Genomic DNA, 23,155 nt, shown 5'->3' with positions numbered 1-23,155 from the left:
TACGAGGAGCAGACAGCTGACATTTTAAAGATGAAATGGCTCACGGTGGGAATGAGACGTGCCTTTTGAAAACACCCATAGCCCTGTCTCAAAAACAGAAAATGGACTGCAGCACTTACTGTGAGAGACTCTCTCTTGCGTCCACTTGTAACAAAGCTGAAGCCTTGGGTCTCAATTGCTACTCCAGTGCGCTGGATGTGCTCTTCCACGTACCTGAACAATAAGAACAGAAAGATCTTGATTATTGCTAATCTGAATAGTGTATAAAAAACCAGAATGATGGGCGCAACTGAATGCTAAAGACACTGATAACGATGGACAGGATAATTTAGTCAACTCAGATTCAGACATGAGTCAAATGAAGATCCGAGAACATTTAGAAGTAATTGTAACTCTTTAAATACTGGTAATTTCAGAGGATACACACATGCGCTTTTATTCAGTCTGACTGCTGTGCAACTGGGCAACAAATTAAAGGAAAGCCAACAGGCACCTTGGTCAGGTTTTAGTCTGATGAGGGCCTCCAGTGCCTGTTCCTTGGCACTGAGTTTACAAATCTCTGCAGCTCTGCTAAAGGAGCTCTATCACACTTCCAATAGATATTTCCTTTTGGTGTTTTCCTGATTGCAGAGGAGATCAGGGACTTACACACTGATTGAGGTGTTTAACTGGGTCTGCTGACTGTGAAGGCGATAGCATATTATTCACTTCATTTTTGTACTAATCAAACCATTCAGTGTGCACCGATTCCCTGTACATGGGCACATGGTTATCATGAAGCACAACATCCCCATCAGGAAAGAAATAGGATGAACACCAAGTTCCCTCTAACAGCTGATTTAAACTTCTGCAAGCCATTGCTGTCATTACAATTGGTAATGATTGCAATGCTTTATATTAGGTTATGCGGTTATGTCCCGGTGTTTTATATGCAGTGGATGCCACAACAAAAACACCTGAGACTTTGTCCCTCCTGAGTCCTACTTCCAATTTTCAGTTTTAAACATATTTGCCCGTCAAGTTCCTCCATTTTTTCACATTCCCTAATATCTATTTTAATGGTTGGGACAATCTCCTTCCAGGAAATTGCTAACATCTATGAGTCCTGAAGGTGTAGGGTTGCGGAAGGATTTTGCGGTTACGCGTACCTACGGCATAGATTTAACACAGAAGTCTCCTCATCCCAGACACCAGATTTCCATTACTTTGTCAGTTGGATAAGTGGTTAATAATCTGCCACTTATTTGCACTTGTGCAAATATTTATCCATAGTATATATTTACCAGTTGATGAAGGAGCTTTTCCCAGCAGAGTGGTTCCCCATCAGCAGCACTGTGATCTTTTTTCTGGGCGGCAGCAACTTCACACCAACCGATTCGGCCACTGTGATCAACCCTGAGTATAACAGAGAGTAGGACACAGATGGTTTATTAGCTTCTGTAGGAAAGGAGAAAAATCATGGTGCTGTGTTGGGATGAGCAGATCTAAATGATAAGTGACATTTGGCATGTAAAGGACAATATCAAAGTTCTCAACTACTCAAAGGAAGCCATTTCGCTAGGTGATAGTCTTCTTTCTCTCATCATTCCCATTTTTTCACTTGGCATTTTGTCTCGTCATTATCTTTGAGATATATCAGCGAGATGTATGAGTCAACTGGCAGATCTGGTTTTAAGCTGAAATGTTGCACACGTTCTCAATGTACAGGATAACCCTGTGCTGCCAATACTGGAGATAGATCCAGATCCAGAAGTGTGCCTTGTAAACCTATATTAGAAGTTACATTACAACTATGCAACTGACTTATTAATAACAAACAGAGTGTCACATCAGTGGGTGACTGATTTAACCAGCATTAATGTTGACAGTCGCATCGTCAGCAAATATAAAATCCTCACTAGCTAACTCAGCTAACGGTTAGCTCCCCGTGCTTTGGGAAAGGCTAACGTTATGTACAAAGTTAGCTAGCTAGCCCGCGGTGCAGCAAAGAGTTTGTTTTATCAACTTTAATATCAAACAGGTGAAAGGTGCAGGCGTCAGGTGAGATGCTGTCAGTTCCACGAGTTGTACGTCAGCCAACTCACCGCTGTCAGGATCCGTGTACAGTTCATGACAATCCCGCAAGATGCGCTCATCGCAGGACACACCGCCGGTTATCGAGTCTGAGTTTGCAGCACTTCGGCTCTTGATTTTCCCGGACATCGTTACACTCAGTGATGAATTAAAAGATTCACACAAACTTCAGCAAGCATATGAATTCCACCTCAATGAGCTAGCTACAAACAAAGCCGGTCTGCCTCGTTTGAATCGCCCCGGTCTGTACCTTGGCCACGTCGTCAGCTTGGGCGGCTTTTGTTGCACGGGATTATGGGTAATGAAGTTTGGAATATGTCTGAGGGGAAGCGCCAAACATTTCCTGGTTAGACAGACATACCATATGATATGTAGAGCTGTTTTTTAATAAACACAACATTTCATTAGGGAAACTTTAATAATTAAACTAGATTCCCTTGTGTTTAAAACCACAGCAAGTTATATCTGCAATTTTAAAAACATAAGTAAACGAGTATTTCAAAGCCAAGGACATTTACGTTCACACATGCTGCACCTTGAATGTAAAAATAATTTGTAAGCATCATGTTAGTAATAGCAGAAAAAGACTTTTAAGGATACCTGATCCCTATTTTGTGGGGCTCTGTGCAAATTAATGCAGACATGTTAGTGTATTTGTGGTCCAGACATTTTGGTTGGATTTTTAAAAACACTGTCGACTCACACCAAGAAGTTCCTTGGATTAAATCAAAGCATTGTCTTGCTGAACTATGCAAGGTCTTCTCTGAAAAGGATATCATCTGAGTGGGAGTGGGAGTACGTGTTACTCTAAAAAAACTTTCCAGTGTGAAAGCTGTCAGTTTCATAAGCAATTATATACTCTTGAACTGAGTGCTGTTTACAAGCCAGATGGTACAGCTACTACTTTTAGTCCAAATGATGTAGTTTCCATGTTTTCAAAGTGAATTTTAAACTGTAATTAGTCCGAACACAGAAGACGTTTTCCACTTTGGCCCAGTCCATTTTAAGTGAGAATTGGCCCAAAGAAAAAGGCAGTATTTCTGGATCATGTTCATATATGGCTTCTTTTTAGCTTTAACCTAAATTTTTGGATAGTCTGGTGAACCGTGTTCACAGACGATGATTTCTTTCTGAACGAGTTCCTGAGCCCGTTTCATTCAAGAATTATTCAAGAATTATATCTGTTTTAAATCTAGTGCACTGAGGGCCTGAAAATCACAGGCAACCAATTTTGATTTTTGGCCTTGTCCCTTGCACACAGAGATTTCTCCAGATTTTCAAAATCTTCCGATGATATCATGTACTGTCAATGATACAGTATTAAAGAATGCACAATTTTACATTGAAGAACATTTTTTCTTAAATTACTCCTTAATTTTGTAGATGCAGTTTTTATGTAGATTGGTGACACTTTAAGATGTTTTTCTTAATACAGTCTTTTTATATCCAATCACAACCTGTTGTCACTCAACCTAAATGCAAAATGTTCCTCCAGTTGCTTCTTTTTAGTTCCTCTTACTTTTCCAGTCTTTTTGTTGCCTTTTGTTGTCCTATCTTCTTTAGAGGCATGTTGCTGCCATCAAATTCAAAATGAGCCAATATTTTACATGAAACAATAAAATGATGCGTTGATATGTTTTCTCTGTTCTACAGTGAATGAAATACAGGTTTATAAGATTTGCAAATCATTGCATTCTGTTATTATTTACATTTTATACAGCATCCCATGTTTTTTAGAATTGGAGTCATTATTTGGCTATAGGTTTAAGCTCTAGCTCCACCCCTGAATTGGATACGTGCTTAATAAAATGGTTGGAACATCAGTTTGTACTAACCACTAGAAGCTGTGAGGGCCTGCACTACTATGCTGGTGGAAAAAGGGATCACTGCGCATACAACATAGAGTGCACACAACAATACAGTGTGAGGCAAACACATTTAACTTGTTTAATATATGTGGGAATTTATTTTCACATGAATAGAATGCAAAGTACACATGAAACATTGGTGTAGCTCTCAATGGCACAAACAAAAACATATAAGGAAACTGTTTCTGGTGTGACTGTGAGCTGAAACCAGCTGACGCTGCGCACACAGTAACTACTTTATAATGGTGCATATTTAATGAGGAAACCCATACAATTGAACTCACGATTTCACAACAATGTACATTTTTAAGTTATGCAGACAAACATTTGAAAAATAATAATAATTTTAATCAGTGCAAGTTTCATAAGTAAACCCCTGCTAATTTTCACATTACACCTTATATTAAAAAATACTTTACAGAACCTGTAAAGCTTTAAGACGAGCAATTAATGATACCAATAATTAAAGTGTTTGTGCAGAATTTTACTGCCAAAAAGCTGTCATCCAGCCCATGATTTTAGGGCTATAGTGCATCATATGCTTACTGAAGTGAAATTTAAACAGCAGAATTGGCCCTTACATGGGTGACATTGTGGTCGGAGAGCAAATAAAATAGTTTTATAGGATTTGTGGTGCCTCCTGGAACTCTTGGGGCCCTAATTTGATTAAGGTTAATGCTTGATAAGCCCAACTGATGTCCTCACCAGTTTAGTCACGGTCAGGCCTGACAATACCTTGTAAAATAAGGGAGGAGCGCTTTCGCAGATCATTCATCCCAACAGCAGTTAGACTCTATAACTCCTCAATCACGATGTCATAAGTCACTGGACACTGTGAACATCCACGGTCACCACTTCATGCATAATGGACCTTCCATGACCTTCCAAGCTATATAGTTTGTCTTCCATATTTCCAACTATATCCATAATCACATACTGTGTATGCTACCATTGTATATAGTGTATTATCTTACTTTTTTTCATTGATTGTACTTAATTGTATTTTTGTATTTCCTTCATATATCTGTACCTGAGCTGAGGTAACGCAAAAATTTCCCCGTTGTGGGATCAATAAAGTCTTATCTTATCTTATCTTATCTGGAAAATCAATCTGAAGACAAAGCAGCTGCCACTCCTAACGGGATTTTATAAATAATTATTTTTGGTTGTTGAGAATAGAGGACATGAGTGCCAAAAAGAATGAGCTAAATAGATGAATAAATAATTATTGACATTTGTCCTTAATTATTTGAAATTGAAAATAAACTTATTACAAAATAATCATTCAAAATAGAGTTTCATTTAAACCATGTAATAAAAACAATTAATGCATTTCCAATTTGAACCCATTATTGACATAATTAATGATGTATTTATTCGATTCATTTTGGGACCCTCCATTCTGCAGTACCTTTAAATAACAGAGGTGTTAGTGTTTGTCTCACACAGATTTCAAGATCTTTCATGCATAATTCATCACTGCCTCCCTGATAAGTATCCCGACCTGTGAGATGACACGTTTTGATGTGTACATTTGGAAAGGCAGCCTGCTGATTGCAAAATGCTGTTTTACATCCACCGTCTGTTGCCACTCGAAACCATGTCTGCTCCTGCGCATCACCATCATCATATCCTTTTCACATGTAAAGATCAAAGCCAGATTCCACTTCTTTATTCTGATTTCTCCCCTTCCATTAATTTAGTAGTACTGTTATGTTCGGGAGATCATTGTGTTTGGTTAATGTGATACTTGTTAGCATTGAATACATTAGCATAATCTGTGCTTCCTCTTGTTCTTACAGGCTTATTTTTACTATCTTGGAAGCAGTCAGTCAAAGGGTTTAATCTAAATGTACAATAGTTCTCTTTTAGTATCTCAAACAGCATGCTTAGCAGGCTATCTCTTTTAAACTGCAGAGTACATCTTTGGGAGTTTTAATATAAATTAATATGTGTTAGGGTTTTGTACATCAATCAGTGTAAGTAGGCTCACATAAAATGCCATGCTACTTCAGTTGATGAGCCCTCTCACCACACCAAGGGGCTGTAAGGCTTTTAAGTTTCCTTCTCTCTTAAAGCATTCATTCGTTTTTGGCTACCAGTGCGCTTTCCTCTCTTTGGCAATAATCTCCAGGAAATGGGAGTGGTTCGCATAAAGGGGGAAAGATGAGTCAAGGTCAACCCACTGGACCTGTCCGGCGTCATCACCAGCTTCCAGTGGCAGCTCGCTCACGCTGTTACCTGATGTAAAAACAAAGAGATTTCACTTTTTCCCTGCAAAACACCTTGCAAACGTATTGAGAACATAGACTGTAATTAAAAGCTGGATGTAACCAGTGGTGGAGTCATTATTCAAAAAAAAAAAAAAGGAATGCATTACACATTACTCGTTACATTTCTTCAAAAATACTGCAGTGCATTACTTAATTAATGAAGAAAGTAATTTGTTACATTACTATCGCGTTACTCTGTAAAATGACCCGAAACACATCACCACATTATTACCAGCTAACAATATAAACCTTAGCCTAAAGTCAACTACACAAATCCCTATCCTATTCGAGACACATGTATGATCTTTTCTTGTGTTTACATATGAACACAAAGCTGGTAACACACAACGAAGATGGAAACCACCTCAAGAAGACTTCAGCGATCCTACTTTACAAACATGTACAGGTAGAAATGGAGGCTACAGTGCTGACTGATCATCACTGTTGAAGTTCAGGGTCTGACTGTCTGACTGCTGGGCTGGGGTCAGCATTCACTCAATTTTAACATAACTCTGGCTTTTTCACTAGCTTAGCATTAGCATGATGTATGTGCAGATTCTTGCAACTTTACCAACATCCTCTTGTCCTTTTGTGCAATAAAAACAAAACTAATCTCCATAACTTCACTCCTCAAATAATGTGAGTAATAATAATTGAAAATGAAATATAATTACTGAATTTAATGGAGTAACACGTTCTTTAATTGTTGCATTACTGAAAAATCTAATGTCATTGTAGTTTTAAGTAACATATTACACCCAACACTGGGCGCCCCCAACTACCAAGTCTTAAATCCAATCTGGAAGTGCTTTAAAACCTCCATTTCTTTTTTTCTAATATACAGCAGGGGGCGACTCAAAAAGACGTTTTAGGTTGTTTTAGGTCTTTGCGCCACATTGTGACTGACAGGTTGATACTTTTTGAATATGCAGTGTGTGAGGGTCAGGAAACCAAGACAGTGACCGCCAAAATCTTGAGGATGAATCTTCAAAACACGACTTAACGAACCAATGTGTGACATTAAAAGTGGCCACATTCATCTTTTATATACAGTATTACGGTCCAGTGTTTTATATTCATATACATTCATCAACTTTTTTAAAACGCTAGAAAAATGCTGACAAGCAGAGGTGAAAGAAAAAAGAAGGAATAGCATTCCTCATAATTAATGATACCTAAGTCATCGTGAAAGTTGACAGCAACCGTCTCCATCCAGGAATTGTCAGTGTTTCTGGGATCATCGACATAGCCCTTATAGACCTGAAGGAGAAAGATCACAAGCTGTCAGCCCTCAGAGAAAAAGCCTGATAGTTGACCTGACAGACCCACCTGGTGATTCAAATATGGCAGCAAACACATAAGCCACTTTACGAACCATAAATCCTGACGATTTGAAGAGATTGGTGATGCGCTGATGGATTTCCGCTCTCTCTGCTGGGGAACTAGAGAGCGAGTTCAATGCTTCTTCTGAGAACTCCCGCTGCAGTGTGAGAGAAACCTGCTCGCCTGGATCTACCATGCCCTGCAAAAACAACAACAGGACTATAACTTCTTACATATCTCCAAACCCCTCCCTTCCACGACAATGAAATCTTGTTTTTGCTGCCCTACAGCATTTTTGCAGACACCATATGGCAAGCAAGAATGGCGGGACGCCCCTGTATAGACAGAAGAAACATAAAAAACACTTACCCCAGGAATGGCCCACTCCCCACAGTCCTTCCTCTTGATAGACACAAACTGCAGAACAGGCTTTTGGGAGACTGAGTGGTGAATCTTTGCCCCTTTGACATCTACCTTCCATCTGTCAGATGGTGAAATGTACATAAATGCAACCGGTTGTCTTTGAATTCATCGACTTTTAGCTATGATATGAAACTGTTTCAGTTGAAGTCAGCTTTCAGATGGATATCAAATTACTTGGCACTAATGTGCACTGAGATTTCCACTTTTAAATTATTCATGCGCGGTATGTGAGTGTGGATAATTGCACTGTGTAAAGCAAAAGAATAGGTACCTGGTGACTATTGGATCTGCTGCATGGTTGGGTCCCCATCGTCCTAGCAACCCTCTGCCTGCCAACCCTGTGCGTCCACAAGGATTTCTATGGGAGTAAAAATTTTTATATGGAGTTTTGAGACTTGTAAGCAATGCCTTTAACAATAACAGCTAATGAAACAGCTCTGCAGTGTGAAAGGTTTGCTAACACTGCAGTTACCAGGGCAAATTCTACTAAACTGGATGTTTTATTAAATATCGGAAAAACCATCTTAGAGGTATAACTTACAGCGGTTTTCCATTTTCCACTTTATAGCTTCCCTCAAAGCTCGTCCTGTCCACAGCACCATCCACAGTGTTAAACTTTGGAGAGGAGCTACAAAACAAGTGTAGAAAAAAAAATCTATAATGCTTCATAGATCAGATTACATTACTCGCATGGCGCTACCAGAATGTACTTGATAAGCATTAAAGGTGCTATTTGTTGCTCACCCAATATCAGGATCCGCCCAGGCTGGGTTATTTAAAACTGAAGGGGCCGTGTAGCTGACTGGATTATACTCGGGCCACTTCTGAGTCCAGTCCACCTTGTCATCAGGCACAGACAAGCGCTTGATATTGGACCCTGGATACTGTGGGCATCTGGACTTTACATGAGGCCCTACTGAAGATGGCATGGTCGAGTGCCGGCGGCAGTAACTAGTGTTGTCAGCGCTGATGGTTTTACTGGTTGGGAAGGGGTAAGAAGAAGGGCAGGAAATAGCAGGCCTAAAGGAGAGAGAAGATAATGTAAGTACTCCACATGCACTCCTTTCTCTCCACATTATGAAAATGCCACTGCCCCTCAATGATGACAAGAAATATCTTCTGTCACACGCACATAGATTAAAGGAGTAGGCCGTTAATCAGTGCAGGGCAGCGGGATTACAGCTGCTGTTACACAGCTGCTTCTGCCGTGTTGAAATCTGTACAGTGATCATTCTGTATAGCTGATCTTCAGTGGTCATGTCTATAATCTCGTGCATATTAACATCTATTTTGATATCCATTGTGAATAAATTGGATTGTGCATATAACCCAAGCCACTGTACAGTACTAAAATTACCTGGTGAGCACTATTCAGTCAGACTTTCTATTTCCCTATGCTTATTAGCTTGATAGCTTCAAGGTAAAGGCTTATAAGTAATGTTCCCGTCCATACCTTACTCCGGAGGTCCAGACGGTATGCGGGAGTCCGAGAAGAGTAAACGCTAAACGAATCGGTCCGACCAAGTGTCGCCGCAGGGGTAAATGTATCATTCCTCCAATCAATCAGTAGCCTAGAAAGTACAACACAACGGAAACCAGGAAGTGCCACGCCCTGCAAGGTGACGTCCGCAAAGGGGTGCGCCTACGACGGTGGCGCTCGTTTCCATAGTGATCGGCCGTTTAAAGTTGATTTAAAAAAAAAAAAGATGACCGACAGGTAAATGAATGTCCTGTATTTGACATGTATAGCTTAGTGCAACATAAAAAAAATAAATGAAAATAGTGTTGTTGTTTTTTAATGTTTTGATCGATATCTGCATAATGTGCGAACGTTTGTAAGCTTTTAGAAAACATTTCCGTGTAAGTGTCGGTAAATTGTTAAAAACGCGGAAAGAGAAAAATTAGAGAAGGGAGTCAGTTTGACCAAACAACAACCTGATGACCTTCTCTGGGTGAGCACTTGGTGACAGTGAGTAGGGAAAATTCGCTTTCAACAGAAAGAAACCTCCTGTAGAGTCAGGCTCGGGGAGGACCAGATCGACCGGGTGGTGAAGGGAAAGAGAAGAGAACCAACACAGCCAAGGTTTAATAATTACTGATGAGTAAATTCAATAGCACAATGCAGCTTAGCGTAACTAAGGGGTGGTTCAGGGTCACGTGATCCAGCTCTATAAGTTTTAACAAAAAGGAAGGCTTTTAGGTCTAATTTTGGAAGTAGATATGGTGTCTGTCTCCCAAATCCAAACTGGGTCCTGGTTCCACAGAAGAGAGAATCCTGGGGCTCTGCCTCCTATTCTACTTGTAAATACTCTTGGAACCACAATTAAGCCTAGAGTCTGCAAGCAAAGTGCTCTGTTAGGATAATGTGGTCCTATGCACGATATGATGGGGCCTGACTATATAAGTGGTTGTATGTGAGTAGACGAGTTTTAAATTCAATTCTGGATTTAACCGGGGGCCAATGAAGAGCAGCAACTCCATGGGAGAAATATGATCTCTTTTCCCCATCTCAGTTAGTACTCTCACTGCAGCAACAGTACTTGAAAGAGACATGTTTATGATAGATAGATAGATAGATAGATAGATAGATAGATAGATAGATAGATAGATAGATAGATAGATAGATAGATTATTTTATGCTGTATTTTATTATTATTATTATTATTATTATTATTATTATTATTATCATTATTATTATTCTGGTGTATATGGAAGAAGAAACATCCTGACACTAACACTTGTATATGTTTAAATGATGTTTGATATTTACCAACAGTAGTTGCCAGCTATATACTGGTAGTATTATTGCTGTTGTAATGTATAAATAATAATGTGATGCCTTATGTAATAAACCTGACATACAATAAAGTCTGTGTACATGTAAACAAAAAAGCCTCTCCTGTGACATTATCCTGCCACGGCGTGTTCAAACCACCATTTAAAACTATTTTTATTGTTCTAAAATATTTAATATACAAAAAAAAAACAAGCCAAAGTTCAAATTCATCAGAAACTATTTAATTTGTTTTCCATAACAGCCAGCATGCAACATATTTCGGCACGCCCACTCGCGGCTGCTGCAAGTTTAATTCTTGTATGGCCGCTTGTTTTGCCTCACTACAGCAGCGGAGTAGGCGGTGCCTGCCGTTTGGAGCCAAATGACACGCTGCCGCCCAACGGAACCATCCTTTTAGTTAAATCTAACGCAACTCTTGCACGCGCATTTACGCTGACTGCTGAGACCAAATCCCCGCTCGCGCACGAAATCCATTTACGCTCCAGTAGTAGAGAGGGCCCAGTTGCTGCGCCCCGTCAGTCACACAGTCCGCACGATTAAAGCCTCAGACGGCCGTTAAAGAGCAGCTGAAAGCGGCGGCGGGGCCTAGTGACACTTCCTGACAGTCTCTGAGCGGTTTGGAGAGGAAGAATGGCGGATACGAGCAGCACTGCGGCGGTCGCGGCCGAAGCCTCCGACAGCGCTGCTGTCGCTGCTGCTGCGCCTGTTGCGCCCGATGCACCGCCCGTAGCTCCGGTGCCCAGGACTCCAGCCGAGTCCGTGAAAGGACAGATTTTTGACGTGGGCCCCCGCTATACGAACCTGTCGTACATCGGGGAGGGTGCTTACGGAATGGTGTGGTGAGTAGTAGCGCTTGTCATCTCTTGTCGGGCTACCGTAGCGCGAAGCGAACGCGCTAGCTAACATAATGTGTTTATTAGCAAACACTGTGAGCCAGCTCGCTTTAGCGGCTGTATTCTACAAGCGGGGTCGAGTTAATGTGTGTTCAGTCACGATGATTGGCACTTAAGACACTGTTGAACCTCTTGAGCAGCCTAGCTTTACGGTGACTCGGGTTAGCCAAACAGCCACAGGCGTGGCTATGAGCTTTACAGGAAACAAGATTTGGGGAGTGTTTGCGCAGGACGTAGTTTGCTACTGCAATCAGATCTTCTTCTGCAGGCGGCGTTTGACCGCAGAGGAAAGTTGGTTATCGCTGTAGCCACGACCGGAACCAGCCTCAAAATCGCTCCGATCTCTGTTTTAATTCTGACAGAGCTGCTGCGGAGGATGCGAGTGACATTTGTGAGCCTTGCCGAGGCCTCTCCCTCGTGTTATCGACGTATGAGAGCTGCACCTTTTCGTGTGGACGTGTCCAACCATGTTAGATGCGTTTGATTATCAGTGTCATGTCGCTGCGTTCACAGCTCGGCCTCATGAACAATCAGATGGCACAGCAGCGAGATGGATGTTGGGCCCACACATCCCACCTCAGCAGGGCGCACACACCGTGCGGCTCTCTGCCAGCTCTGATAGCATAGTGCTATATTGTTTGTGCCATCGTGGTCACGTGACTTTGCTGCTGCTGCTTTCCCTGTTTGTAAACATTGACAGCAATAACTGTTTGGCACACTGACAGCGATCCAAGTGGTCTTGGAGTGTCTGTTAAACATGCGAAAGCTCCAAAACTTACATACATCCTCGCAATATTTCAGTGTGTTGTGCAACCCAAGAATGATCTTTCACTTAGTGTTCCTGATAAAGATGAGTGTTTTTTTTTTTTTAAATGCAAAACTCACCACAAGAAAGAAACCATCCTCACCTTTTTTCCAGCCCTGCCTGCTCCTCATGCATCCTACATCTCCATCGTGCTGACACTGCGCCCACACTCCGGCCTACAGCTACAGTGCTTCTCAACATATTACAGCCAACAAAAAAAAAGCCCCATTGCTTGTTGTTAGTAGTGACAGTTTGAAGCACCCTTATGGAGCTCAGTGTCAGCCCAGTTTGTAATACCGTATCTATGCAGTGTGTAATCTGACCCCTGTCCTGTGCCTCCTCCCAGCTCTGCTCTGGACAACTTGACAAACCAGCGCGTAGCCATCAAGAAAATCAGCCCATTCGAGCACCAGACGTACTGCCAGCGCACGCTGAGGGAAATCAAGATCCTGCTGCGTTTCCACCATGAGAACATCATCGGCATCAACGACATCATCAGGGCACAGCAGCTCGACAACATGAGGGATGTGTATCCTGCTTTTTCCATACGTGTTAATTTATGGTTTAAAAAAAATCAAGCAGGCAGTCACACTGAGATTGAGATGTTACTAAAGGAGAGACAAGAACATGGTTACATTAAAACTGTCTCAAGAGTCCATAAACTCTAAACCGAGTTTAATACCTGAAGCAAGTTCTGTGAGGTTGTTGTTGTTTCAGGGAATATGTGAGATCAAATTTTTACTGTGAAGGAAGTGAGCCATCTTTAAGATGCTGAGAACAATGACTAATATGAAATTTGCGAGTTTATTATGCAAATGCACTGTAGCACACTATTCTTTACTGGATTTAACCAATGAATAAGTCATTCAGCATCATGATGGTACAGATGCTGAAGTCAACTGCAGATTTGTGTGTTTAAAAAGACAAAGTAGGGCTGTTTGATTACAGATGTTTTTGGGGGGTGGGGCTCAAGTACAGGTTTAGCCCTCACCTGTAAAATTTGTGACTCTCGCAGAACTTCAACCACCTCTGGTTTTTCTCTCTAAGCTTGTGGCTCGGATGAGTCAGCTGTGACTGCACAGTTATTAAAATTGTGTGGCTTGTGGTGAATTTAGACCAGACGAGCAAACACAAATTATTAATCCATCTTTTACTTGCTCTGTGTGTGCATAGAGTTAAAGCCAGTGGGATGGGTTAAGAAAGGAAACCTGGAAACATTAATGCTCTGGCTGGTAGAGATCAATCAAATCTATAATATCAGATTTGCTTCACAGAGCAAAACATTTTCATCAAATGGCCTCGAGAGTCAGTCATTTGACCACTTTACTCAAACGGCTTGAGCTGCTGAATCATTGCTAAGATCTCTGTTATTCAGCCACATTGGGCAGTAGCGAGCATCCTCGGAACTCTGCATTGACTGAGAACAGTTGCATTGTCTTCTGAAAAACGGAAAGGAAATGCATGAGTCGCATTTTTTGTGTATCCTGTTGTTTTATCTGCTTGGTTTGCTTTACTTAGTCACGTAGTGTTTATATGAACTCGTGAAAACTTGACTGAGTTTGCTAAGGATAATCAAATCTGTCCGCTGATGGCATCATTATTTAGTTACTACTTTCTGTGTGTAGCTCAGCTGGTTAGTGCACCGTGCACTGTGGGCCTCTTAACCCTTTAACAAGTGTCATTCAGCCTAAGTGGACTTATTTTGGACTCAGGAACCATTTAAATGTTCTCTAAAATGGTTGTTTAGTCACAGTAATATTAAGCACTTGTCATAAAAATCTAGTTTGAACTATTTTTCTGTCTGTGTTCAGATAGCAAATGGTTTGTGTCACAATGATGCAGCGAATATTGCTGTAAAACTCGTCTTCTTTTCTCTCCAAAACAATTTTTGTCTTTATCACAAACTGTAACAGTTGTGATCATTTAGGAGCGTTTTTTAAATCAACCAGGACTGTGCACACATCTACCTGTCAGACTTTCCTCTAGAAATATAAACCTACTGTTAATACTTGCAATACTTGCTGATCTGGATCTAGAACAGTTGAATGATTGAAATATGTATTTATGCAGTGCTGCAAAAGGATACCGAAGTATAATGGATATTCTAAATTTGGTAAAGCCACCTGTAGGCTCTTTTGGGCTATGTACACTCCTGCTAGAGTCTGTAGTCATTTAGGTTTTCTGTTGTTTGATTTGCACAACAAAATGACTCCTGACCTGAAAGGTTTACGAAAAAGGCTTCAGCCGATTTTCACTGGATTTGAACCATATTTAGCTGCAGAAAGCATCCACGAAGTGTTCCTATCCTCCAGCATCAGTAGATACTAGCTGTTCTTGTCCTCCTTGACCCATGCATCCTTCTAGCTACATTGTGCAGACCCTGATGGAGACCGACCTGTACAAGCTACTGAAGAGCCAAAGGCTAAGCAACGACCACGTCTGCTACTTCCTCTACCAGATCCTGCGAGGCCTCAAGTACATTCACTCCGCCAACGTGCTGCACCGGGATCTCAAGCCCTCCAACCTGCTCATCAACACCACCTGCGACCTCAAGGTTAGCTCACATGTGCATGCTGCAATCACCATTTAAAACGACAACAATTTTATTTTTTTTTATTTTTTTTTTCCCCCCCTTGGTGTGGGATAATGGATTTTACATACTTGATACAGCATATGAAGGCTCTGAGTGTAAATCTGGTCATTTGACTTTTATGTGCTGCAAAGTCAGTGTTATGTGGCATTTAGGCCATTTATTTCCATGTAATTAAACATAAAAGTAGCATTGTGGGCAACGGCGGTTACATCAGCCAGCTCTCAAGAAGATTAAAAAAAAAACTTCGAAGGAATGTTTGAAGGCTCTGCCAGGAAAACCAGGTTGCTACTGTTTTAATGATACAGTCTTTGGGCCTTGTAATGTATGCTGTATTTAGAGCTTAATTGACGGCTGTGTCGCTTCCCAGCTGCAGTGTGGTTTTGGTCCATCCTGGCCACGGCTTCGGACCACATCCGGGTGTTTTATTTTGAAAACTGACCAGATGCCCAAGGCCATTCTTCTCTCTTACTTTCCTTCCTGCTCAATCGGCTCTGTGCGGTGTGATGCGGCGCTTGTCAGAAATAGACCGGGCACATATTTTTAGCTAAGCAGAGAACATCTACCTGGAAGCTTCTGAAACGCACCGCAGCACATCTGATGAGAATGACACGTGTTCACCTCAGCTGGCTTCAATCAAATTTTGCACTTTCAATGAATTTTAGTATGAAATGACTAGGCTCTCTAGCTCATGCTTCTTATTTTATGGCAGAAAACAATCCTGAAAACGATCCTAAAAACACCTCTCGTGGTGTCTAAAGTAAGTAAGGATGCAACCACACAGTGTAAACGGTGTTTCTGCGAGTGTATTGGGAATTACAGATAAATGATAGGAATATCTTATCTTTTAAGGAATCATAAAGATTTTGTAAGAAAGTGCATAAAAAGTGATGAAAAATAATTTTTAAAAAAAACAGTAAAACTTGAATACAAGGCAAACAAAATCTCATCTCCAATCTTTTTTTTGTTGTTGTTGTTGTTGTTATTTTGAGCCATTTGTTTCAATGTTGCACAGCCTTAGAGTAGTCCGGGTGAACTATGAACCTTCAGCCATCAATCCCTGGATTAGTTGGATCATGTGGGAGGAGTAAGGAACAAAGGCAGCTCGTGTTGCTGTGGTTTTCTGAAGCCTTCCCTTCCAGAGGAATAAATGCATCTAAACGAATGTTCCTGCAGCTATATACTGGATCTGTTTCCCAACAATGTTACTTACTGTACGTTTCCATATAACAAGACCAACATCATTTAAAATAACTGTGTTGCATGCATATTAAACAGAGAAGAAAACTACATCTAAATCTAAAATAACTTTCTGAACATGCTTCACTACTTTCAGACACTCTGGAGTTTTGTTCTGGGCCAGCTGGCAGACTGCTGTTTTTGACCTCTGACCCTCTGTGTTGTTGTCAGATCTGTGACTTTGGCCTGGCGCGGATAGCCGACCCAGAGCACGACCACACTGGTTTTTTGACCGAGTATGTGGCTACTCGTTGGTACAGGGCTCCAGAAATCATGCTCAACTCCAAGGTAAGACTGTGGGTAACTGATGAGGGTTGTTTTTTTTTTTCCTTTTTAATTTATTTAGTTTTCGATAAATAAAAGATAAAAATCACAGTTTGGCTAAGTGCTTGTGTTTGTGTCTCAGGGCTACTCAAAGTCCATTGACATCTGGTCGGTGGGCTGCATCCTGGCTGAGATGTTGTCCAACAAACCCATCTTCCCTGGGAAACACTACTTGGACCAACTCAACCACATACTGGGTGAGACATACTTCTCTCTTATTTCCACATTAGAGATCAGTGATGTTAATGAGCAGCCGTCTTGAGTCTCCTTGTGTTTTTTACAGGCATTCTTGGCTCTCCATCTCAAGAAGATCTGAACTGCATCATTAACTTGAAGGCGAGGAACTACTTGCAGTCCCTGCCTGAAAAACCCAAGATCCCGTGGGAAAAGCTGTTCTACAAGGCAGACCCTAAAGGTACTGTGGCATGGTTTATTTGCAGTCCTGAATACTAGCAAGGAGTAGACATTTATATACTTCAGCATTGCTAAAGATGCAGTGTTTCACTGACTTTATCAAGACGTTACCCAACAGAAATGTACAAGAAAGCGTACTTTCTTTATGACACTAAGTCATGCTCGATTAGGCCCATGTGAGAATATAACTGGTAATTTCCCCATGATTTCACAGCTGCTGAGTTTTCTTCTCTGGATATAGTTTTGATTATCAAATGAGCTAAGGTTCCCCACAGTTTTTACTGATCTAGAAAAAAAATCTTGAACTAGTAATCAGTTGTTTTTTTATGCCGCCTCAGGCAGCTTCCTCACCTAACTGTGTTTTCATTGGTGCGAGTGCATCTAGGGCAGACTATTTCCTGAGCCCTGTACTTCAAATCAAGTTCAGTATAGCCAGGTTGTCTTTCTATTATCTGATTAACTTATGTCTGCTACTAGGTCGATGCCTAATTTATGATCTTGCGCAAACTGTTTTGTTTGCGTATGGATTTCGAGAGAGAGAGAGGGGGGGGGGGTTTGCACCCACCATAAATGTGCTCCAACATCCCAGCTGCACGTAGCTGGTCGGGGAAGACCTATGTGTTAGTCGAATGCTGATTGTTTGACAAGAGGGTTGTCGAGGCATGGGATAAGTGTAGAGAAATCATCAAAAATCATAAAATGCAGCATGGAAAGCACTGTGCAGTGGAAACATTTCATTGTTTGTAACACTGTTTCACTTCAGTTTTTTGTGGGTTAGAACTTCTCTCTTCCCCTTGGCTGGCTGTTGTACCAGCAGCACCAGTAAGAATAACCCTCAGGCCTGTTCTACCACATATTTTGTATGCTGCCTCCACTGACAGCAGATGTTCTCTACAGGTAGATGGGCAGCCCACGCACTACCAGCGAACTGCCAACTTGCTGCCGCCACTGAACTAAAATTTCAGTTTCAACCGACATGCGTATCCAAGTTAACCCCGGAGTTTTCCATGCACCTTCAGATGAAGAGGGTGGTGCTGAATTTTTACAAACCGAGATAAAACTGTTCCATAGGAAAAGAGGTTGAAGACACGACAAATAAATTAATGTTTAAAATAAGGTTTTGTTTGTTATTATCGTTTCAGCTGCACATTCTGTCACGTTTAAGTGTCCGAAAACAAGGCAGACTCCAACGCGATTGATGTGGTTTATTTGCAGTCTTGGCGTATACAAATACAAACAGGTGTTCTGTTTTAGGATCCTATATTAATGCTCATAAAACACTAAAATAGTTAATTGTTTGCAGCCAGTCAGGAGAAAGTTGCCTCTAAGGTACACACTTTATTAGGGCACAGGGGTGTGACCTCACTTCAACAGATGTCTATGTAAATGAGATCAGCTGTAAATCAGGATTGCTGTGAGCAACAGAGATTTCCTGTTAGCGACCAATTAGCAAACAGCAGCATCAGGAAATGATTCACATGATTAAAAACCTGCACCAACGCCTTTAAATAAGCTGTGATATATTGGATAGAGAAATTGCCATATTATTATAATGCATTTGTCTCAACTAATATTTAAAAAATGGCTCATTTTGTGTGTTTGTGTGTTCTGAGTGAGTGGCAGGATTTAAGAAACTGTTGGAAACTGAAACGCATCAAACTTCTGGAAATGTTTCACGTGATGTTTGCTCGGGTCATCAGTTATCGGGTGAAAATTAAAGAAAAGCTGTAGGTTATATTTTTGCATAACCTGGCGAGTGAACTAACTAAGCTCCTTGTGACTTTAATGCAGCTCTCGATCTGCTGGGCCGCATGTTGACCTTTAACCCCATCAAGCGCATCACCGTCGAGGAGGCCCTGGCTCACCCTTACCTGGAGCAGTACTACGATCCTTCAGATGAGGTAAAATACAATCTTTATTATGTGCAAAATGCACAAAGTGTTAAATTTGTGTGGTAAAGAGTTTTACACAACATACAAGCTACGTAAGGAAGCTGGGTTTAGCCATTTTTCTACCGTAAGCTAAGATTTGATTTGATTTGCAGCTATATTGGACTGTGCTGTGAAGCCTCTTAGCAGTGTTTGGATTAAGTATTAAGTTTCCTCTCAGGTTGTGTAACTATAAGAGATTCAGTGCAGTAAACACATGTTCATTGTACTGTAGACTTTATTTTACCTGTGAGATTACTGCTGCTTTGTGTAAGTGTAATAATCGTGGTTATGGTGTGTGGTGTCGCAACAGTGTGAAACTCATGCAAGCCACCACCACACTGCGCTTCTCACTTTGCAAATGCAGAGCAGCGTTTTCACGAAATGACTCGTAACATTCTGCTGCTGTCTGTGCGTGCGTGTGTGTGAAACGTGCAGCCTGTCGCAGAGGAGCCCTTCACTTTCACCATGGAACTGGACGACCTTCCCAAAGAGAGGCTGAAGGAGCTGATCTTTGAGGAAACGGCCCGTTTCCAGGACAACTACCAGCCGCCGGTTCGCTCTTGAGACACAGGTACACAAAAAAGGCTGCTTTCTTTGTACCCAAACTCAAAGCAGCAACACAAGGTTAAAAACACAAAGTATATTATGGAAGAAGACACACACTTTTCCCCACATTAGCTAGACTTAGTACTTTTTCATAACACCTCTACATTAAGTTCTTTTGGAAATCTTTCTTCCTCACCTCATTGGACTACACAGCTACAGCTTGAGCTAGTCTTTCTAGTTTGAAGTCTTTTCTGCATTATTTGAGGCTAAAATCAGTGGGGGTTTTGGTATTGCTTGAGCTAATCTCGCACCATCTTAGTGATGGTTACAAACATGCCTTGCATTGAGAAATCCTTTCAGATCAGGCTGAGATAAGCCAAAGAAAATCAGGAAAGTGAGATTTTTCAGATCTAGTCAACAAGCTGTAAGAGCTCTGGATAGATTTAGTTGTGGTGTGCATCCACTAGATGTCAGTGGAGCCAAGTGCTGCTCATGCAGACACTTAGACAAGCCACAGCCTAGAGTGCAAACTTGTTACAGATCTAAAAAAACTACAGTAAACGTACAGAGAAACAATCTGGAAGCAGTTTGCTTCCAGATTGGGGAATTTTGGTATACATTGACAGGACCTCACAAAGTAGTTGCTGATTTGTCGGCTGCCCTTACCTGCTGTCATGTGATTTGATGGGTAGATATTTGTGTTAATAAGCAGATGTACCTAACAACAAAGTGGCCGGTGAGTGCAAGTGTCCACTGAAAAACGTCTTTCCTTGACCGTTTTATTCTACATATTAGGTCACATTTGGTTTCAGCTGCACTACGTCCTGCATGCAATCGGTGGTTAAATGTTACTTGGCAGGATTCTAATAATAGGATTAAAGGATGTCATTATTAAAGTCTTCTGTTTCTTTTTCTTTTTTTCTTTAGTCCTGAGGAGTGACAAAGAAGCGCAGAGGCTCGGAACAACTTGCTAAAAATAAAAGAAAAACGCATCATCAAGAAACCAACAAAAAGATAAAACCAAGAAATACAAGCGTTAAATTGCTAATCTTTCCATTTCTACTGCAAAGAGAGAGCTAAGTTTAAATTTGATTTCTGTGCTTGGGTGGGATGGTAGGGTCTGTCGTACTGTTTTAGTTCTTTTTTTCTTTCTTTCTCCATTTTTATGCCTCATCTACAGCAACACGCTGTCCCTTTCCACTCCTCATCAAACCTTTTCTTTCATGTCGCTAACCTGTCTGAGCTTCTCCTGTTTCTCCTCTTTGTGTAGCCTCCTCTCATGTATACACACGTACTACTGTATTAACCAACACCATAACTTTCTTGTCATGATCCATGTAAATTACGACCTTGTAAAACTGAGGGCTAAAAGAACGGGGTATGTTAAATCGGGTGTGTATGTACATACAAAAAAAACTTGTTTTTTCTTTTCTTTTTTTAATTGTGCTTGTTGCAGTTTTTGTTTGTACAACATTGTTTAAGGGTTGTTGTTTTTTTTTTTTTTTTTTTCTGAACACTTGATTTTGAAACAAACCGATGTTTTTACTGGCATGTTGGCAGGATTTCATTTGTTATCGGTCTTTTTCTTATAAAAGTGTATGATGTTCATATGAATGCATGCATTCCTGAAAACTTACCAAAGTGGCCGAGACATGCAAGGGACTTGGCTGGCGAGCAACATGGGAATAATAAAAGAGCAGGCAGACTTTTCCCTCCTTCTTATATGTGGACAGTCGGTTGTATCCAGGAGGCCGTGCATGACTTGGGCTAAAAGCATAAAAATAGTTTCTCTTAGTATGTGTTTGTGCAGTCATAGTGTTCATACTAATGCCCATGGTGCTTTGTGCTGGGTCAAAAACGCCCAAATTATCGCCACTCTAGGAGAACTGCACGTAAACCATCAGCCTAACTGAGTTGAAACGTTTTCCTTTATTAAATGTAAAACGGTGGGGTCGCTGAACACGCTCTCAGTCTTATTTTCTGTAACCATTTTGGTGAACATGCATCCTAGAAAATGGGGTCTGGTTTTGTTTGACCCGGGGTGCCTGTCATTGAGGCCTAACTGCGAGCGAAGACTCAAATCTAGCCACCCGTTAATACAGAGTGGGATCTCCTCACCTTAAGCCACCGGGGAGACGAGAGCAAGCTCATTAAAATTCTTACTAGGAAACTAGTGAAACCTGCTTTTGGTTAATGTGAGAGCTGATTGCACGTGGCAATGACTACCTGTTTTTGGGTTTCTGTTTTTTACGACTCCTGTTGAAACCAATTGTCGGCTCAGCGCACAGCCAAGCACCCATCATCGCTCTATGGTTGTGCTGTATATATTATATTTCCAGTTACTCCTTACTGGGTTGGTTTTTTTGTGTGTGTTCTTTGGGGGGGCCTGTGTGTAATTTTCCCAGCTTCCTTTTCTGGTTTCTCCAGAGTGTTTTCCCTTAGCTATGTCCTTGCATCTGTTTGGTGTCTGCTCCCTCCTGTCTTTGCTCTGGATGTGACTGTATTAACCGTTGTTTGGTAGATCACATACCTGAGAACAGTATAGGATGTCCCTCCCCCTCCAGAAACAGACCAACCCATGCACTGGGTCATCCCTCTCATACAGAGCAGTGATGCTAACAGATGCACCTGCGCCTCGTGTTTTGTCCAGGTTTTTTTTTTTTTTTTTTTGTTCTGTTTGTTTTTTTGCAGCAAACATCAGATTTGTGTCGCTCTCTGAAGCCATAGCCAGCACTCTGGGATCAGTGTGAGGCTTTTTGGTGCATGTGGTAATGCTCATTCTGGTTGTTCAGCCACCCGACTCTCACCGTGCTTTTCTCAAAGGGCTGCCTTCCACTCCTTGCTTTTTTTGTAAATGTACCCGCCTCTTTTCTGCTTACCCACAGCTGAATTGGTGAACACTGCGCGCCACCGCTGCCGCTTTCCGCCTCCCTTCTCTGGTAGCCATGTGTCCGTCTCACCCACATCATGGACGAGGGAGAAACTCGCTCCAATCACGCGACTCAATCAGCACGTCTGCACTTTGTCTCTCCAGCCTTGCCCCCGTTTTGTTTTCCCTTCCCCGCCCTGTCTAGCATCCTGCTTGTTGAGCTTTAAGTTTAAAGTGTTGCGTGTTTTCAGACTCATGGATGGTCTGCGGTGATTCGTCTATGTACAAGTGTTTGTGTATCTGCTCATCAGTAACGTAAAGCCAAGACTCCTCTCGTCATGTGCGTGTGTGAGAGATGGAACTTGTTTCTTTGCCGCCTGGGCCGTCTCCCTGCAGTTACCTGTAGTTTCAGATCTTTGAGATGACTGTCATGCAGATGTTTTGTTTCATATGTACATTTGGGCTGCCCCTCTTATTTTATTTTGTTTTTTGGTTTTGTTGTTGTTGCTTTGTTTTTCTTTTTTTTGTGGTTCAGCCATCAAATCAAGCATCTCACTGGTTAATCATGAGAACAACCCAAGAGGTCCATGTTTTGCTATCCTCCTGACACACACAGACACTCCCCCTCACTCTCTGTCTTAGGGGGTGTATCTGTGTGTTTATGAAAAGTTGCACTTAAACACAACCATCTACATTCACACAAGTTTAAAGGCCCATCTGTCACAGGGCCTGTTTCCAGATATTGATTTTAAATGGGTCGTCTTATTATTGCTATTGTTGTTATATT

General features: G+C 41.4%; 3 protein-coding genes across 3 annotated transcripts in view; 1 reads left to right on the top strand and 2 right to left on the bottom strand.

Annotated features, from left to right (window-relative positions):
* The window catches only part of LOC102210301 (uncharacterized), a 7,104-nt gene extending 4,720 nt beyond the window's left edge, over nt 1–2,384 (bottom strand). The window contains exons 1-3 of the mRNA XM_005750072.1: nt 2,085–2,384; nt 1,284–1,395; nt 120–213 (exon numbers count right to left, since the gene is read on the bottom strand). Coding sequence (XP_005750129.1) covers nt 120–213; nt 1,284–1,395; nt 2,085–2,202 — 324 coding nt within the window. The 5' untranslated portion in view covers nt 2,203–2,384. The remainder of the gene's footprint in view (nt 1–119; nt 214–1,283; nt 1,396–2,084) is intronic.
* Nucleotides 2,385–5,256: 2,872 nt separating this feature from the next.
* Nucleotides 5,257–9,620, bottom strand: nudt9 (nudix (nucleoside diphosphate linked moiety X)-type motif 9). Its single transcript, XM_005750071.1, has 8 exons — nt 9,414–9,620; nt 8,705–8,980; nt 8,502–8,588; nt 8,232–8,318; nt 7,907–8,018; nt 7,590–7,736; nt 7,390–7,474; nt 5,257–6,182 (listed from the first exon to the last, which is right to left on the bottom strand). Exons 1-8 carry the CDS (start codon nt 9,509–9,511, stop codon nt 6,037–6,039), a joined length of 1,038 nt encoding a protein of 345 aa, XP_005750128.1. The 5' UTR covers nt 9,512–9,620; the 3' UTR covers nt 5,257–6,036.
* Nucleotides 9,621–11,069: 1,449 nt separating this feature from the next.
* mapk3 (mitogen-activated protein kinase 3) lies at nt 11,070–20,951 on the top strand. Its single transcript, XM_005750070.1, has 9 exons — nt 11,070–11,596; nt 12,802–12,984; nt 14,820–15,009; nt 16,456–16,572; nt 16,691–16,805; nt 16,892–17,023; nt 18,814–18,923; nt 19,389–19,524; nt 20,427–20,951. Exons 1-8 carry the CDS (start codon nt 11,388–11,390, stop codon nt 19,515–19,517), a joined length of 1,185 nt encoding a protein of 394 aa, XP_005750127.1. The 5' UTR covers nt 11,070–11,387; the 3' UTR covers nt 19,518–19,524; nt 20,427–20,951.
* Nucleotides 20,952–23,155: the final 2,204 nt, after the last annotated feature.

Source organism: Pundamilia nyererei, unplaced genomic scaffold, assembly GCF_000239375.1.
Source record: "Pundamilia nyererei isolate P.nyererei 1_Seehausen unplaced genomic scaffold, PunNye1.0 scaffold00261, whole genome shotgun sequence".
NCBI classification, from domain to species: Eukaryota; Metazoa; Chordata; class Actinopteri; order Cichliformes; family Cichlidae; genus Pundamilia; species Pundamilia nyererei.
This window is presented reverse-complemented; position numbering and strand designations above follow the sequence as displayed.